Here is a 17180-nt window from a genome sequence, read left to right as displayed (position 1 = left end):
ACTCCACGGTGGTTGCGCTACTGTCCGTTAGGCGTCCAGACGGCGCTACTCGAATTTTTTTGTTTCATGTCGCTGTCTTCTGTCGCAGGTCGCAGACGCCAATGCAATCGAGAAAATGGCGTCCGAAAGTTTGGTGGTGGAGTGCGGTGTCCCAACAAAACATTGAAAAACTCCCGGTAAAAGTTGGGAAAATGCGCCCCTTTGGCGGATAGTCGCGCCCCCGACCGTGTGAATTGCGAGTGCCCCAAAATGACGGCCAACATGTACCGAGTCGGAGGTAAGCGGAGGCGTTTTAATTAACCGGCTTTGCCCAAAGAGAAGTCTTCCTCGGTAATAGTCGTACTGTTTGTCTACGACTCATTATTTTAATCAATTTTCGGGGTGATGATAGTCACCTCTTGCTCCCCCCTGAGGGAACTTAAACCCCCCTAGGGGATGGGAAAATACAATTTTTAACGCTGAGGATATAAGTAGATATTATTTGCATTAAGATAAGGGTATAGGTATTACCTAATTAACATGGATACTCGTGCAAACTGCCTGCCATTCAACACCCAGGTGCAACCGATTGAGGGGGGCTTTGTTTTGTTTGTTTATTTACTTCATATTCCCACTTTTTTCAATACTTTTCCTATGGTCATTTTTCCCCCCTTTGCCAAAGTTGTTGGTCTTCATTTGATTAACATTTTATTTAGGGTTTATTTTTGGCATTAAAATAGCATTAGACTTGGTCTAGGCGAATGAACTAGCAAGGCCTGGTCAGACTTGAGACCCTCTACTTTATATGAATGTAAAGGGAATTACCAATTCTTAGGTATTTTTAGCTTGCTGATAATGTTTATTTATCTTAGATTAAATTTCTATACATTTGGCCAGTGCTTTTGGTAATGTTTGGTTTTATGAGCTTTTCCGGAAGCACAAGGTTTAATATTATATTCAGTGGGAGACTGCAACACTGGGTAAAAGAAGTAATAAAAAATAGAACAAATTTCCCTCAACAATAAAGGATAGATTACAATCCCTAGAGTTTAATTTGAGGATTGATCACTATATTTATCTGTTTAAAATGTAGCATTATTTAAGCAATCTCCCTGGTTGCCATATACTTCATGGGATTGTGCCAGATTATAGACTGCAGACTCAGAAGGGATATGAAAAGAAAAACTGCATTTTTCACTTTATATCACACAACCTCAAACTAACTTATTTCTCTTAACAAGAGACTTGGTGAACTGTACTTCATTTCTGTTAAAATAGGAAAAATGTACAAAAATATTTGTATGAACATGATCACAGTTTATCAAATATGGGCCTTTTTTAAACAGATTCAGATTTAACTGATTTTTAACCAATTAGGTTTATCTCTGACAATGGCTAGCGAATCTAGTCAGTTGAAAACTAGATGATAGAGCCAACCAAAATTAATATTTCCAAAATGGCTTACTCTCGGGCTTGTTTTGTTACTTGGATTGATGTTGACCCTCATTCTTATGGGTTTTTCAAATTTACAAATAAAAGCACAGTTTTAGTAATTTTCAAGTAAATTTCCTCGTTTCCATACAAATTACCTCTTTTCTTTCTGAAATTCCCAGTGATTTGGCCGTTTGACACTTTTAAACATTATTGATACGTTGCAATGTAAATTTTTGTGAAAAAAATTTTCTTCCATTTTAGAACGCCTCTAGTGTCAATGAGATCGGACCATGAATTTTTATAGATATATTTATATTTAAACCAAATAAATTTAGGTTCAAAACTAATAATTAAGGTGACTATTTGATAAAACGGATATTTTTTTAAATCTTTTATAAGAATTAAGGATTTTCAAATTTATGAATAATAATAAAAGTTAATTCGTTTACTGCCAACTAAATCTATGTGAAACAGATCATTGAATCAACCCAAGTGTTTTAGAATTATCATGCGGCGTTGATTAATGTTAAGTTCTACTTCGATAGATACAAAAATGCATTAAAATAATATTGAAGTTGTTTTAAGGCAGAATAAAAGTGCTCAGTAAGTTATACAAACAACTCACTTAAAGTAAGTAATAAAAACAGATCTCTTAGACCTACATCATACAGCTTTCCTCGACATCAATAGCCTGATAATGTGGCTTTTTCTAGAAAATGTATGTCCTTTTTGTTTCCAACAGCATGCTCTCTATAAATTTCTGCTCCTATTTTTTTTAGTTATTTAATATGATTATGCTTGTTTTAAGTAACTAATGCATGAATAAACGTTAATAATTTTATTAAAAAGCTCTCAGTTTAATAGCAGTATGCCCCTAATTTCAACTTACTATGCATTTTTATCAATTTTTACGCTTAAACTCTACTAGTATTTACTAAGAACTCATTGGTATGTCAGGAGCTTTTTTGCGAGGTTGCACATTCTTATAAACTATTACCTTGGTAGTAATTTTCTTGAAAAATTGAATTCGACTCCAGCACGCTCCCAACTCCAATTCTGTTACTTTGTGCTTAAGAAGCTTCAGTAGCAAATTATTATTTTTTAACTATTGTTGTATTAAAAATGTTAATTTTCTTGAAAAACTTTCACTTTAACTTCATCTATAAATTTTCATGCTTAAGCCCCATAACTAGTTTTATTTTTGGAGAGATTGAACATCTTTAAAAACTCTTGATTTTGGCAAAGATCACTCAATCCTTTTCCAATTTGCTTTTGGTTTAGACTAAATCCGATTATGAACTTTTATGCTTAAACATAATACAAAGCATGAGTAGGTATTTACTGAGAACTTATGGACGTATCTACAGTTCTTTTTAGCAATAGTCTGCACCTATTGAATCAATGTGCTCGGTTTTAGACAAATATTTAGTGCCCAAAATATTTCCCTCTGAACATCTATTTTTGGTAAAAGTTCTTAAGGTTTGAAGAGTCATAAGTTCAGATGAAACTTATTTTTCCCACTTTCAGATTACGTGTATTTCGAGACTTCATCCACGTCGCCCTACCAAATCCGCAGGATCGAGGAACTGAACAAGACCCCTTCGGGTAATGTAGAGGCCAAGGTGATGTGCTTCTACAGGCGGAGGGATCTGCCCCCTCAACTCATTCAACTTGCAGATAAACACCAATGTAAGTAGATTCTTTCAAAAATATCCCTAAATTTGTCCCCTTTTCTAAAAATTGAAATAATTTATTTTTGGTAATTAATGTTAAAAATTGAGTGTTGTTTGCTTGTGTTGGATTTTGGACAATTTTGAGAATTGAATTTCCAGGAAAAATACGGTCTATGTCAGATTTTGATTAGTTTAAGTCAATTGGAAAGCTCTAGTCAATTCAGGTTATTAAGGAATAAGGAAAGAAATCTCACTTGAACCTGAGATTGTAAAATAGCAACAATAAAGTTAAGTTTAAAAGTAAAACTAGAGATGTTTTAACAACACTTGATGTTTATATCGTTTGCTATTAAGTCAGTACAGATCGACCAATATGAGAGATGCGCATGCGTTAATGTCGTTAATCTCTCGTACCATTCTACTCTAAAGAGTGCGATAGAGAGAGGGTCGTAAATAATATAAATCTCTTCCTGATATCGAATTGATGGTTTCCTAGCAACTCATGTTTCTCAAATATAAACATAACCACAATTTCTTCTCGATTTAAATTGGAGCAAGTGTTAACAAAAAGGCACGTAGGCACCTTAAGAAGACTACAAGGAGGGATATATTTATGCAAAAATCAATCTTACAGCGAGGATATTCTTTGTGAAACCTTATTGCTCTAACCAAGACTTCGTGCAACTTCGTTACAATAGATTTAGAGAGCAGCTTCCAGCTTCAGCAGCTTAGGTTTAAATATAAAAGTTTTAGTGTTTTTTGAAGGGGTTAGTCATGTTAATAGAAGCTATGAGCTGTTTGGGCAGGGGCTTTGCTGGGTATCTCAATTGGAGCCGTTGCACGAGATTTAGTCTCATATTCAAATCACATATCGAATAATATGATAAGTTAAGTAAGATCGTGGCATTATCATTCAAACTCATACTTTATCTTTTCGCGATTTTAAGGCTGGTTTATTGACTAGCCCTGCAGATATAAGAACTTCAGTTCGATCCTGCAGATAGAATAAGGCTGCTCAGAATGTTACTAATATCACTCGAGCCACCACCATCTGAACTCTGAAAACCTTTCGACTTAATTCCAACAACTTCACTCAATTGGATGATCTTTGATGGGCACATGCTCACGTATTCGCTCTTAAAAGTGCCATTTTTGAATTTGGGTCTAGGTGCGATTTAGAAGGACCGTTGGGAAGAGAGTCAAAAGTTTATTCTGGTTAATACTTAAAAGTTATTATCTCTTTGCTGTAATACCACAGCGGTACCCAGTCGCTATCGCCACTACGGGCCCATAAACCAATTGGGTTCGTTTTATGGTTCATTAGTTTTTGTCGCTGTACGGTTCTGTTTTTTCGCGCCGTACCGGTGTGTTTTTGTATGTTTGCGAATGACAATGGGACTGCAGTGATTTTTTGCCACAGTGAAGTAGGTCTTCAGTGCAAGTTTTAGGCAGTTTTGGTGGCACTGACGGTTCCGATCGGTTCGATGATGTTGCGACCCTTTTTGCATGTTCCAGATTTTTGCACAGTTTAGTGCGGGAAGAGCAAGAAACGCTGATTCTCGCTGAATGTGTTGCCGACATATTATATTTTTATGTGCATCACAACCGTAATAATATGCTCGTTTTACCGCTGAAACCTCGAAAATTTGAAAAAACAGCGTGTCGTTACACAAATTGCCCCAATTATTGTTTTTTTTTTGTTTTTTTTTTTCCACTTTTCAAATATCCAATTTAATTGCTTGCGAGCACCCAGTGCGCCACGAATCGATTATTAAGGCTCTGTCATCGGCGAGGATAATTATTATTAAGCGTTAGAAATATGAAACTGTATACAGGCACATTAGCTGCGTTACTTTGCACTAATCCCTCGTTGCTAGGTGCATGTCGAAGAATGCGAAAACTCGCTGACAAAAGGGGATTCTCAACAGGTGCAAACAATGAAGATTCTCCCTCTCTGGGTCAGCACCACTTACATAAGAGCTATCAAAAGCTAAACATGAACGGAAACGGCTCTGGTCATATCAGACCTAAAACCTCGATCGGGTCATACGAGGCATTGTTCAGCAGTGCCTATTCAAAATATTGCTTTTTCGGTCTCATAAGACCGAGGTCACCGATACCATTAGCGATCGTTTTTCTAGTCTAGTTGGTGCTTCTATAGTGGTCGACACGGAGAATAAGACTGACCAAACAACAATAAATAGACTTCACATGGGTAGTGAACCCGGCGTGATTACGGTGGAACAACCTTCGAGCAACCTCATCCACCAGAGGTCTTTTTTGCCTTGTTCTTATTTGTCGCATTAGCTTGCACTTAAACTGGTCGCGTTTACTGTTAGGATTGATTTTGCACGGGTCTTACTTGCCACAAGCATCAGGCAGCAAAAGACAGTTCTCTGGGTCCACTAGATCGGTGTGTCGGTAACTTTTTCTGGAAGATAATTTCCATGGAAATTTGCAAAGCTGTCGGATGACGCTCTGTCTTTATTCTAATTTTCCTGTGAATGATATCTTCTTGGCAAAGTTGTCTCTGATTCACGGTACGCGTGTCGAGGGACGCGTTCGCAGTCGTTTTCGGACATAGCGACTACGAACTCCCCCAATGATTACAGGCAATAGCAGTTTTTGACAGCCAAGGGCGTCAATTGCGCCTAATTTTGCGAAAAGAAAAACAGCTTCTTAAATGGAGAATAGAGAGGATCTTCGCGACATCTGCTGGTAGTTTCCTTTCTGTTACAGTCGGGAAAGGGCTTTTGATACCGGGTATTATTTTGTATGTGTATACCATAACGGAAATCAGTATGATAGCCAAGGAAAAACACTACAGTTAACTTCAACTATTGTCTGTATTGCGATCAAAGTGATTTTTCTGAGTAACTTGGACACGAAAATAAGTTAAGATTGAATTAGGAAAAAACGTGGATAACTAGCTTTGGCTCAAGTCCCAAACTGTTGCTGTCTTTGGGAAAACTCTGCAGAGAAAATGAGTAGGGTCTGGTATCTGTTCTCTTTGTTCCGATCGACCAATCGGAACACTGATCAGTTAGTTCCCACGAATTTTGGGTTTTAGTCTAAATGATTTAAATGTAAACCTTAATAGATTTTTGAAATTAACATATTAACACATTGGCCCTTCGAAGGGCATGGTCAATATCAACGTTTAGAAGCGACGTCTGTATTTCTTCTCCTAGGTTCTCACGGTCAAACCAGGACAACCCTTAAGTTGAGGGATTTATGAATTCTATTCTTTTAGTCCTCTATTATATTACAGACCCAAATGCAAGTAAAACGTGACGAATTCGGTGGGCATCCAACAATAGTAACACAAATTCGTCCTGTCATAAGATCATCTGTCACTGGTTTGAGTGAGAAATGACAGTGATTAGTGCAGGAAATGTCATTTTCATCTAACTGTTTACTGCCAACAGTTCGATAGCTCGGAACAGGAACTGCACCCAAGAGCTTCAAATATGCAGATTTGCTGCCTAAAAGAGAATAATGTAACTGGAATGGTTTTTTGGCCGAAAGCCAGTTATAATGTCAAAATTGTCCATTTTTTCCCCAGGATACTAGGTGACAACACTGCTCCAAAGAGCACAGCCACGCCCAAAGTGCGACAATAGTTACTCTTGCGTTTATTTGTTGTTAAGTAAACATATAGGGTATTAGGAAAAGGCGGTCGTAAAAACCTAATATATTCGCTATAACACGCGATAAGATAAGAACAACTTCAATCTATCGATTCGTCAAAAGTCGTTAGCTTATGCTCATATTGATGCTTATGCAGTTGTACCGTCGTTTGTTTTATTTACGTAGGTGTTACGTAACTTAAAAAAGTAGTACTCGCTGTCATCACGTTTGACATTCATGTGTCTCATTAGATCTGCTATAGTGATTGGAGGTGCCACTCAAAAACAGAGTGTTGATAGCGTTTAGGCACGCAACGCCCTCGGGAGCGCTCCCGGCGTCCAGTCTCCACATTTTTTGCCCGTATCGGAGCGCCGGGGCTCCTCGAAAGGGGTCGACTTTATTAAGGGGCATTATGTCGTTGCACATTTCGCCGATTTAATTTTACAGCCGGTTTCATTGAGCGCCAATTTCACACCCCTCTCGGCGTGGGGTCGTTATTTACTCTTTTTTGCGAAGAGGATCCAGAGAGGGCTACTCTGCAAGTTTGTGATTGTTTATGTAGGAGCCGAATTACTTGGCAAGTGTCAGTCGCAGTTGCCCAGTATCTATTGTCCTTTCGCAAGAGTGCTGGACTTGGGCAATGCCCTCTGAAAGATGAAACTGACTATAGTCCGTAATTTTGAACAAAAAAGTGTTAGATCATCACGACGTGAAAATGTGAAAATAGACGTTGATGACAGTTGGTATGCGTCAATATGTCAATACTTGTCACTGCTTTTCCTAATCGTTTTTTATTTTCAACTGAACTCGAACTCTCAATTTGTTGCTTTAAGAAGTAAAACTAGTCACAGAACTCCAAACTTGGGCTACTAAAAGTTGAGATAATTTCCACACATGAAAACATCTAAAAATGTATCTCGAAGATAGTTGATATAAGTCAGTTTGTAATTGTTTTTCCACCATTTTGAAATATTTCGTATTTTAAATTTAAATTTGGGGGCAGGGAGGGGGAGGGAGGGGGGTAACGAACTGAGTATAGTGGTCGAAATTTTCGGCAATTTAACGGCCGTTCCCCGGCAGCCACAGCAGCATAACCGCTCTGTTGAAGCGGCGGGAAGTGGTCAGATTCGGCGGTGGTGCACGGTGTTGTCGCGCCGCCCCCCGCCGGCTAATGAACGTCGCCCCGCAACCCGCGGGGACGGCCGCGACCCTGCGGCCCCCGACGCTCTCCCCGCACCCGACTTTCCCCACTGGTGGCGGGGGTCGGGTGGAGGACCCTCCCCCACCAGATCAATAGAATATATAAGAATGCAGAGCGGCACAGCTCCGGATGGATGGGTGCTGCTGATGTCCTCTTTGTGTGTGTGTTCGCCCTCTGCGATTATTTAATCCTTTTTTTTTTGTTTTTTTTTTGAGATAATTTTTAATTAGCTTTAATTTGGGGCAATGATCTTCGAGACGGTAAGAGGTGCATTCTTCATTATTTTAATTTTGCGTATTTCAAGGAAAATCTAGCTTAAAAACCATCCCATAAAGGGCTATTTTAACGTATGTTTGGTCATTTTTCTATTGTGGTGATACTGGATGTTTAAAGTTCTTAAATAAATTACATACAGACATACATTAAATATCACCAAAGGGCGCAGAATAGACGATTTTAGTAAAGTTATATCCCTTTTTGATAATTTTTAATTCATGTTAAGGGAGAAAAAATTTCAAAAATATTGCCGGTTCTGTGAACAACATGATACATCAGTGACTGAATCAATTTTAAGCGCTGTAAAGATACTTTACAATAACAAAAATATATACTTTAATTCACGAAAAGAGAAGGCGTACAAGATCCAATTTTGAAAAAAAAAACTAAAATGAAATTGAAGGCCGTACCGAAAGGAGTGAATTGAAAAGTGAAAAGTGCGACCGATAATTTTATCATTTATAACTCAAAATAGTGAAAAATTTGTGGAGGTTGAGATTCGAGATATGTGCCACTGATGAAAAACTTATAATTGTAAGTTTTTTTTTTAAGTTTTAAAACTGAAAGATCCACCTGTGATATTGGTGAATATCAATATCATATAACTATTAATTTTATAAGAACAAATCAGTATCAATCGGTTAGAAAACAAAAGCGACTAAAACAAGTCGTTCGCCATACAAAATTTATAATAATTATATAAAACCTATATAGACACAGTACGTCATTGATTACCGCAGTTAGTGATAGTCAAAATTCTAATTTGGCATTAACGGTATTGGGGGAATCAGTAACGTACGAAGGAATTAATAAGAAATTGATAAAACCTTTTTATTAAAAAAAATCTTTCATATTTAAACATTTTGTGGGAATTCTGCGGCGCCAAATACGCCACTGATTTTTAGAAACATCGAAAAATCAGAATTTCACTTCATGTAAATCGATTACGACACATCAAGAACATCCACGAGTAATTAAAATTGTCAATGATATTGGGAATTTCTGAGAAAGGAAATTTGAAACGGGTCTCTGGAAAATTGAAATCTCAGTGACATCCAAATAATTACAGGACTGTACTGGGAAATAATTCTGAAGGGTCTTCGTTACTGGGAAAAATTAATTTTTTATAAAAATAAAAATATAAATTGAAATGTCACCTATTAGAGGCTCTTTTATTAAAAAAAAAATGTGTTATTGTTGGAGGTATTTTTAGGAAAAAATTGATCGTGTGCAGAGGCGAGGTACGCTATTGCTGGAAAAAATGTTATATAGATATACTAAATACAGGAGAGCGATGAACTTGGAGAAAAAGGTAAAAATTAAATAAATAGTACCAGAAGTTGCTTGGTTTAAAAACATTGTGATACGCAATTTTGTATATATATATATAAATATTTAGTGGTCTTCGACAACAAAACATTAAGTGGGGAAAAATAAATTTGAAAAATACCTTTATCTTAATGTACTATGCTGCACCAGTTATTTAATCTATACTAAGCGCTTTAAAAAGAGGAATAAATTGTGAGGTGTCGGGCTCAATGTTGAGGCGATAACCGATCCCAAAAAGAAAATAAACAAGAGTGCTGATTTTACAAAACCGAAAAATTTTGAAATTTTTGACTTCCTTAAATAAGGAAAATTTCTAAATTGGGACTAGGGCTGTGCCCCCTCCCGCATGAATATTCAAGATTCAGTTGCGTTTCCCCCTACTAATCTTTCCCATCTGCACCACTCACCAGTGGTCCACATAATTCCATCTTATGGAATTTTGAAAAACAAAAAGATTATTTTGTCCCAGTTGCAGATGCTGATTAAAACCCAACTCAATTTCCTCTCATCCACCCCTCCCCCCTTCCGGACCCCCCGCCCACCCCCCCATCCCAGCCGCGGTCGATAAATCCCAAACAACAACGCACATTTACTTACTTTAGGAAAAATAATTACACCGACCCCACCTTCATATCTCCCGACACATCTGTCTGGGGTTGCTCCGGTCGAATCGATAACGACAGTATGTATTTTATTAAAGTCATGACACCCGCTCTACCTATACACTGAGTGTGGGCAGGTAAAGCCGAAGGAGGAAAAATCCGAAATTTTGTCCGATGTGATAGAAACGGGCTGCGTAGATTTAATTAAATTTTTTGCACCGCCGAAAAACGACCTCCAACCCTCGTGTGGGCCGGGGGTAGTGTGGAGGGCGAGAGGGGTGGTGGGTGGTGGGCCACTTCCCGCCCCGGCAGATCAATATGTAAGAATGCAGACGCGGGGTGGTATTGCTGCCTGTTGGCCGGGATGAATGATGCTAATCTTTGTCCTCGCGTTTTTGTTTTTTTTTTTGTTCATCCAATTTGCTTGATGAGTGCATCAAATGTCCGAAACGTCGTCTTTGGCAGATTTGCATTGTGTTGCCTGTCGCCTTTCCACGGCGATTCCGTTTCGTTTTTGTGGCTTTAAATGCATAATATTTTATTGCTATGTATATCTATGTGTTGTTTGACTTCCGCCAATTATGCCGAACCGTTATTTTGCCGTGCCAGTACATGGCGAAATTGATGAATTTTAATAATTCATTTATAGAGGTGAAGGTGTTATTTATTAACGAGCACACGTGCAGGATGCTATTGCACGGCAAAAAGAAATAAACTGAAACATTCCTCGTCAATTTCCTAATGAATTGATTTTATTGATAAATTTGGTCAAAAAGTTAATTTCAGTGTACGTAAATCGTCATTTAATTTTATTAAATTTGTTTATATTGACCACAATTCAGATGAAAGCGTGTTAAATCAGATTTATTAAATCGTTTGCTTAAATCGCCTTCTATCTACAGCAATTGGTGTTAGTGAATTAAGACAAGATTTATTTTGTTGCAGGTGCCTTAGATGAAACGAATGGTAGTCCAATGTCCGATTCCTCCCTGTCCAGTGATCTGCTAAGTCCAAAGCAGCGACATCAGATGAAGCATAGAGAATTGTTCCTGTCGAGACAGGTACATCCCTCATTTCCACTATTTATGAGGCAATTTTCCTCGTATTTAAGCTACTTTAATTCAGAGTTCTTAAGTTCGGCTGTCTTCGCAGGTGGAAACTCTGCCAGCCACTCACATTCGCGGTAAATGCTCCGTGACCCTTTTCAACGAAACCGAGGCCCTCTCGGCATACCTCAACAAGGACGACATGTTCTTCTACTGCCTCGTCTACGATCCCACGCAGAAAACTTTGCTCGCTGATAAGGGCGAGATTCGCGTGGGCAGCCGCTATCAGTGCGACATCCAGCCCCTGTTGCGCGAGGGCGAGTGTGACCCTCGCGACCAGACGGAGACGGAGACCCTCGTGTGGACCCCAGGCCACAACCTCACGGACCGGCAGATAGACCAAGTGCTCGTGGTGTCGCGGAGTGTCGGAACGTTCGCGCGCGCGCTCGACTGCAGTTCGAGCGTCAAACAGCCCTCGTTGCACATGTCCGCGGCCGCGGCCAGTCGGGACATCACGCTGTTTCATGCGATGGACACGCTGCATCGACACGAGTACGATCTGGCGAGTGCGATGTGTTCCTTGGTGCCGTCCAGCGGTCCGGTATTGTGCCGCGATGAGATGGAGGAGTGGAGTGCATCCGAGGCAAATTTGTTTGAGGAGGCCTTAGATAAGTACGGAAAAGACTTCAACGATATCCGGCAGGACTTCCTGCCGTGGAAGACCCTGAAGAACATTATAGAGTACTACTATATGTGGAAAACGACTGATCGGTAGGTTGAGTTCTAAATAGTACTGTATGCAGGAGTTTTATCGTTGAAAATAACGAAGTTAGGGGTTTTTCGAACTGCATGATCGGTATGTCAAAACTGACCTCGCTGTCATCTTAGTTGAAAAAAAGCATTTGAAGATAAGTACCATTTCTAAGGGTATATAAAACGCGACCCCTGGTGGACAAATCTGGCAGTAAATTTAAACTAAAATACCATTTTAGGTCATAATTTGAGTTAGTATTATTTTTCAAGTTGTTTTATGAGGAAATGTTTCTGCGCTTCTTATAAAGCGAGAAATCTTGCGTAACAATTCAGTTTTCGCGCCCTGATCTCTCAAAATTTTAGATATGTACAACAAAAAAGAGTGAAGGCAGTGGAGGCGGAATCGAAGCTGAAGCAAGTCTACATTCCTAACTAGTGAGTTCGTATTAAATCTTTAAGTTCCCTCAACGAAATCTAACCCCGCTTCGTTTCAGCAACAAGCCAAATCCAGCGGCCCTCAACAACAATAAGGGCGTGCTGAATGGAAACAGCAACGGTACAGGTGAACCCGTGGTCTCATTGGGGGGGAAGGCATGCGAATCTTGTAATGGTAAGCATGGAATTAATACGTTAGAATCTGCGAAAAATATACTGAAGCCGGAAATGCTCCAAATGAAGGTACATGGGCACCAATAAATTTGAAATAAATTTTTATTAGTGTATAGGTTAGCATACAATTTTTGGCTCCAATAACCCTTACGTGTGGAAAATGACAACCATATAACAACATATAAACCATTTTTGGAGTAAACAGTAAAAAAGGCTCCCTTGCAGCCTCAGCCAATGTTGAATATAACCGGGTGTCCAGTTCATGTTTCTTCTACTAAATAAATAATACTGAAAACTGAAACAAAAGATCATTGAGCCCTTCGTTCCCATATCCAGTTTACGTTTAAGGATATGTGGCATTTGATTGGTCTGCATCACCGCCATTTTGCAATTTCTTTCTCATATCAACCGCCATCGACATTCTGAAAACTAGAGCGATAGACTGGTCATATGCAGAAAATCTCCTATCGATGTTCTGACAAATAGACAGCCCTTTCAAAGCTTGATTTTCTCCACCATGGCCAATATATTTATTAATGATCTAGTACGTGTATCAAGAGGATAAAACTCTGCTTCGTATCATTGTTTCGATTGATGTATTGGTCCAAAGTGTTTTTGCGGTGTGTCACGTGATGAAATATCATTCTTACTAACGGTGTCGAATTTTTCAGTCACGGGCTCCACTCAATGGTATGCGTGGGGGCCGTCACATATGCAATGCAGGCTGTGTCAGCAGTGTTGGTCGTACTGGAAAAAGTATGGCGGGTTGAAGATTCCCACGAGGTTCGGAGACGCGATGGATTTTGAGAGCGGCGGTAAAAAGAGGTCCGGTAGCGACGTCGAAGACGACAAGGGAATGGGGCACAGGCCGCATCGGTGTAATATTGGAGGTTGTGGAAAAGGTGCATAATTTGTGCTCCCCTGCCATGTTGCCATCTAATGTAATGTTTCGTTTAGAATTTAAGCTCAAAGCCCATCTAGGCAGGCACTACGCCACTGCTCACGGGATAGCGGTGCGCGCGGGGTCTCCGCGTCCCGTAATGAAGACGCGGACAGCGTTTTATTTATTGACGACGCCGCTAACGCGACTGTCACGCCGCCTATGTCGGAATATAATGCGGCCACGGCATGCCGCTAGATGTCCCTCGTTCGCCATCAACATTCAGGCAGTCAAGACGGAGTGTGCGACTCAAATGGTGCCTTTGCGCAATCCATGTTTGCTTTCAATTATTGTGTTTTGTTTTAGGCCAACAAGTCGCAACAAGAACTGCAAACTCTCACTTTGTATAGGAAGAGGAATAGAGGGAGTGTGACAGTGATTGCATCTCGATTGGGTCGACCCGTTGGAGCGACGCCGCAATGGCTGATTTTGACGGATAAGGTATGAAGGTTTTCCCCTGGTTTAAGCAGGTAATTTGCTGGTTGTTTGATAGTTATTAACACTTTTCTCCAGGCGCTACTTCCGCAACCGGACGTGGTGGCTTTCCCGAAACCGCCCAAAGCTGCCGATGGTAGTTTGCTCTACGAACGAGTGCCCAATAAACCTGAAGCTGAAAAAATTCCCCTTAATAATATGTCTCCGTCGCTGAAGCGGAAAACTTACGAAGAATTGAATGGTATTGATAGTAAGTATGTTCTTTAGCCGCAAGGGATTTTGAGGGATGTTTCTTCGATGTTACTAGGTGTAAGTGAGGTCAGGTCTGTCACGTTTCAAGTCTAATCGACTTGATTTTCGAGTAAATACGTTATATTTATTTTTGCCTCCTATAGTCGAATGTTCGAAATAAATTACAGTGGTAAGAAATTTGATTAACACGAAAATAAAAGATAAAGTAATGGTGAGAATTCATTTAAAAAGTAACAAAGTAATGGCGAAGGAGCCGGATCTTCAATTAGCGAAAATTGAGCAATCATTTACTCTTCTGTTTATTATATCAGTAATGAACTTGTGGTAAATTGCGGAGGGAGGTATGTTTGAAATCTTTCCATGATTATGGGATATTTTTACCAATTTCGACAACTAATTAACAATCTGAATTAGTAATAAGTTCTTCAAAAACGACCAAAAGTTATTCATAGTAATCAATGGTTGTATCTGATATTATTAACAAAATAATCGACTACTAGTTTTATGAGGTATCTAGATCGAAGAAAAATCCTTTTTCACCTCTCATTTTTCACCTAGTCGTAGTGGCGTTTAATTTATCATTATAAAATTTACAAGAACGCTAATAATTAATACTTAACACTGCTGACATTCGTTTCATTTATATTGGCTTCTACTCCGACTTGGATTGGGACGACGGTAAGTGTCATTTACTTCATTTGTTGTACGTGCTAAAAACTTCACGAGAGTTTTAATAACAAGTAACAAAGCTATTGTGTACAATTTTTGAAAACTCCACATTGACAACTTCCTTCATAAGCTGAAATGCACTGATCGTTATCTAAAACGAGCACTGGTCATTTTTCCCTCTGGGCAGGTTCCTCCCTAAACGCTCCCTCGTCGAAGCGCATGGCGAAGGAGTCGGTGCCGATTTCAGGCCGCCATCCGACGGTCCTGCCCCCGGCACTGCCCGGGGTTCCGCCCCTCCCTAGCCCATTATCCGTAACACCTTCGGCGGCCGAGCATTACCAAGTCGCCATGATGGCGGCGCAGGCACAGCTACCCCCGGGTCTGATGCCTCACCGGCAGATGGCGCAGGTGAACGGCAAGCCGAAGATTGCGCAGATGACGCGCTCCGGGTCGGGGCGCAAACAGGTGATCAGCTGGATGGACGCGCCTGACGACCTCTACTTCAAGGCGACTGAATCTAATAAGTAAGTGAAATTTTCACTTTGATTCCTGCAACATTAAATTTGAGCAGTGGCAAAAGTTATATTCAGGATAAGGGAAAAATTCCTTAAAGTTGGTAAAATACCGTTGTTAGGGTTCTTAGTTCTATCAGAACATATAGGGTCTATAAAAGTTTCGATTTGTGTAATTTCAAGGAATTGAAGGTTGCATCCTCTATTGCATAAAGCAATGCTTAACTCGGTTATGTTTGCAGAAAACTTAGACGTCAAATACCGTCTGCAGACCTACGACGTGCAGCGCGAAAACCTTGGCGAACTTTGAAGACCAAACTGGATCCCCTCCAAGTGGTGGTTCTTGATTGACAGCGACTTTCTTAGAATTAAATCAATTTCAAATGTGTCTGTGCACACAATGGACGCAAACGCGAAGATTCGTGTAAAAATGACGAACATGTAAATAGAGTGAAAAAGACTTTTTGCACTGTAACTCTCAAATGTCCTTCTTTTTTTATTGTTGTCAAATTTCAATTAAATAGTTGCGATTGTGGCGGAAAGTGACAACAACGATCCAAAGAGACACACAAGATTTTCAACCTGCATCTTTCGATTTGTTAGCCTGTAAAAAACTTTTTTTTCGTATCAATGGGAAATGAGTTGGTTGTAAATCTGGCTTTAAAGCTGGTCATCCTGTAGCAATATCGCAGACATATTGTAAAACACACGATGGACACTTGGAAATGGAAATATTTGTGATCTAAGTGATAAGCACAAGATTTTGTCGACTAAATTATGCAACTTTTAATCCTTTGTTTTATTTATTAAGTATATTGTACAATAACGTAATATACGTGGCGGGTATTTTCATTTTTCCAATCCACCGACGCTATTTTCCCGGCTTCAAATATGTTTTTCAATGTGGCCAGAATCAGAAATGATTCTTACCAGCACTGGAAACAAGAAGAGGGAAGGAGAGGAAGACCTAAATTGAGTTCGTTGGGGACGTTGAATTTATCTACTTAAAGTTTAGGTCCATAATTCTTTCTTTTCATATTCCCTAGAAAATCCTTTAAATGACCATAAGAAGACAGGTAATAAAAGATTAATACTTTATGAAATATTGATAAAACGATCACTTTGTCGATTGGGTTCTTTTAAAGAGTAAGTTTAGCAAAAATTTTTTAGTGTGGCGCCATCTATGTGCCAAGTGCACCATTTTAGTGCAAAGAAATCTATAATTGGGTGGAGTCATCCTCTATGTGTGAATAGCCAAACTAAACTTAATGGGGCGGAAAGAATCTACCTAGATTTCAGGGCAGTAATTGCGAGAATTGAAACCTGACGCCAAGAGTCAAAAAAACCTACTTGAACTTTTTTTCAAAATTCTTATGCGCCTTTCCTCATAAACAATATTCAGCATTTAACAATTATTGCTTCAGAGTTTAATTGTAATGTTAACGTGATGATTCTTCCAATAATAAAATTGTTTAAAAAATTGGTTGTTGTTTCAATTGCCGCAAAACGTAGGATTGTGAAGCTCATTAAGGAAAAATATTTCAGAAACCACGCAAGCTAAAGTAGTAAAGTAATTTATATGGCAAAAGTTTCCTAAATTAGCTCATTTAGAGTTCTGGCTAACTTTGACCTCAGTGCAAATGGAGTTTTTTCGGTTTAAAATTCTCGTAGTTTACGACAATTTGGTCATCAAAAAATAGTGGGGTAGATGAAAATTTTACCTTCAAAAATTAAGCAAAAATTCAGTGTTTTGATTTCAATGAGTTTTGGTTGGTTGGTTGGTTGGTAGTAGCCATACAATGGAGCACTGATATCCCATAGCCTGAATTCGAATTGGACA

At 39.3% G+C, this 17180-nt stretch overlaps 1 protein-coding gene across 2 annotated transcripts; it reads left to right on the top strand.

Annotated features, from left to right (window-relative positions):
• The first annotated feature begins 84 nt into the window (after nucleotides 1–84).
• MTA1-like (metastasis associated 1-like) lies at nucleotides 85–16130 on the top strand. 2 transcript variants are annotated; one of them, XM_066292385.1, is made up of 12 exons: nucleotides 85–277; nucleotides 2941–3102; nucleotides 11070–11185; nucleotides 11277–11941; nucleotides 12287–12358; nucleotides 12418–12533; nucleotides 13204–13434; nucleotides 13490–13728; nucleotides 13779–13913; nucleotides 13986–14148; nucleotides 15016–15352; nucleotides 15583–16130. In XM_066292385.1, the coding sequence occupies exons 1-12, from the start codon at nucleotides 250–252 to the stop codon at nucleotides 15689–15691; spliced, it is 2373 nt and encodes a 790-aa protein (XP_066148482.1). In that variant the 5' UTR covers nucleotides 85–249; the 3' UTR covers nucleotides 15692–16130. The 2 variants fall into 2 exon arrangements, with proteins under 2 accessions (XP_066148482.1, XP_066148472.1); XM_066292375.1 differs by having other exon boundaries at nucleotides 86–277; nucleotides 13986–14157.
• Nucleotides 16131–17180: the final 1050 nt, after the last annotated feature.

Source organism: Euwallacea fornicatus, chromosome 2 (assembly GCF_040115645.1).
Source record: "Euwallacea fornicatus isolate EFF26 chromosome 2, ASM4011564v1, whole genome shotgun sequence".
In the NCBI taxonomy this organism is placed as follows: Eukaryota; Metazoa; Arthropoda; class Insecta; order Coleoptera; family Curculionidae; genus Euwallacea; species Euwallacea fornicatus.
The sequence above is the reverse complement of the archived record's forward strand: the minus strand, read 5'-3'. Positions and strand labels throughout refer to the sequence as shown.

What these genes read in the sequence shown, in the direction of transcription:
- MTA1-like (XM_066292375.1), top strand. Translation starts at nt 250, where the DNA reads ATGACGGCCAACATGTACCGAGTCGGAG. An exon ending in GGCATGCGAATCTTGTAATG is followed by an intron (nt 12,534 to 13,203) that starts GTAAGCATGGAA and finishes CGAATTTTTCAG; the next exon opens with TCACGGGCTCCACTCAATGG. An exon ending in CGGAGTGTGCGACTCAAATG is followed by an intron (nt 13,729 to 13,778) that starts GTGCCTTTGCGC and finishes GTTTTGTTTTAG; the next exon opens with GCCAACAAGTCGCAACAAGA.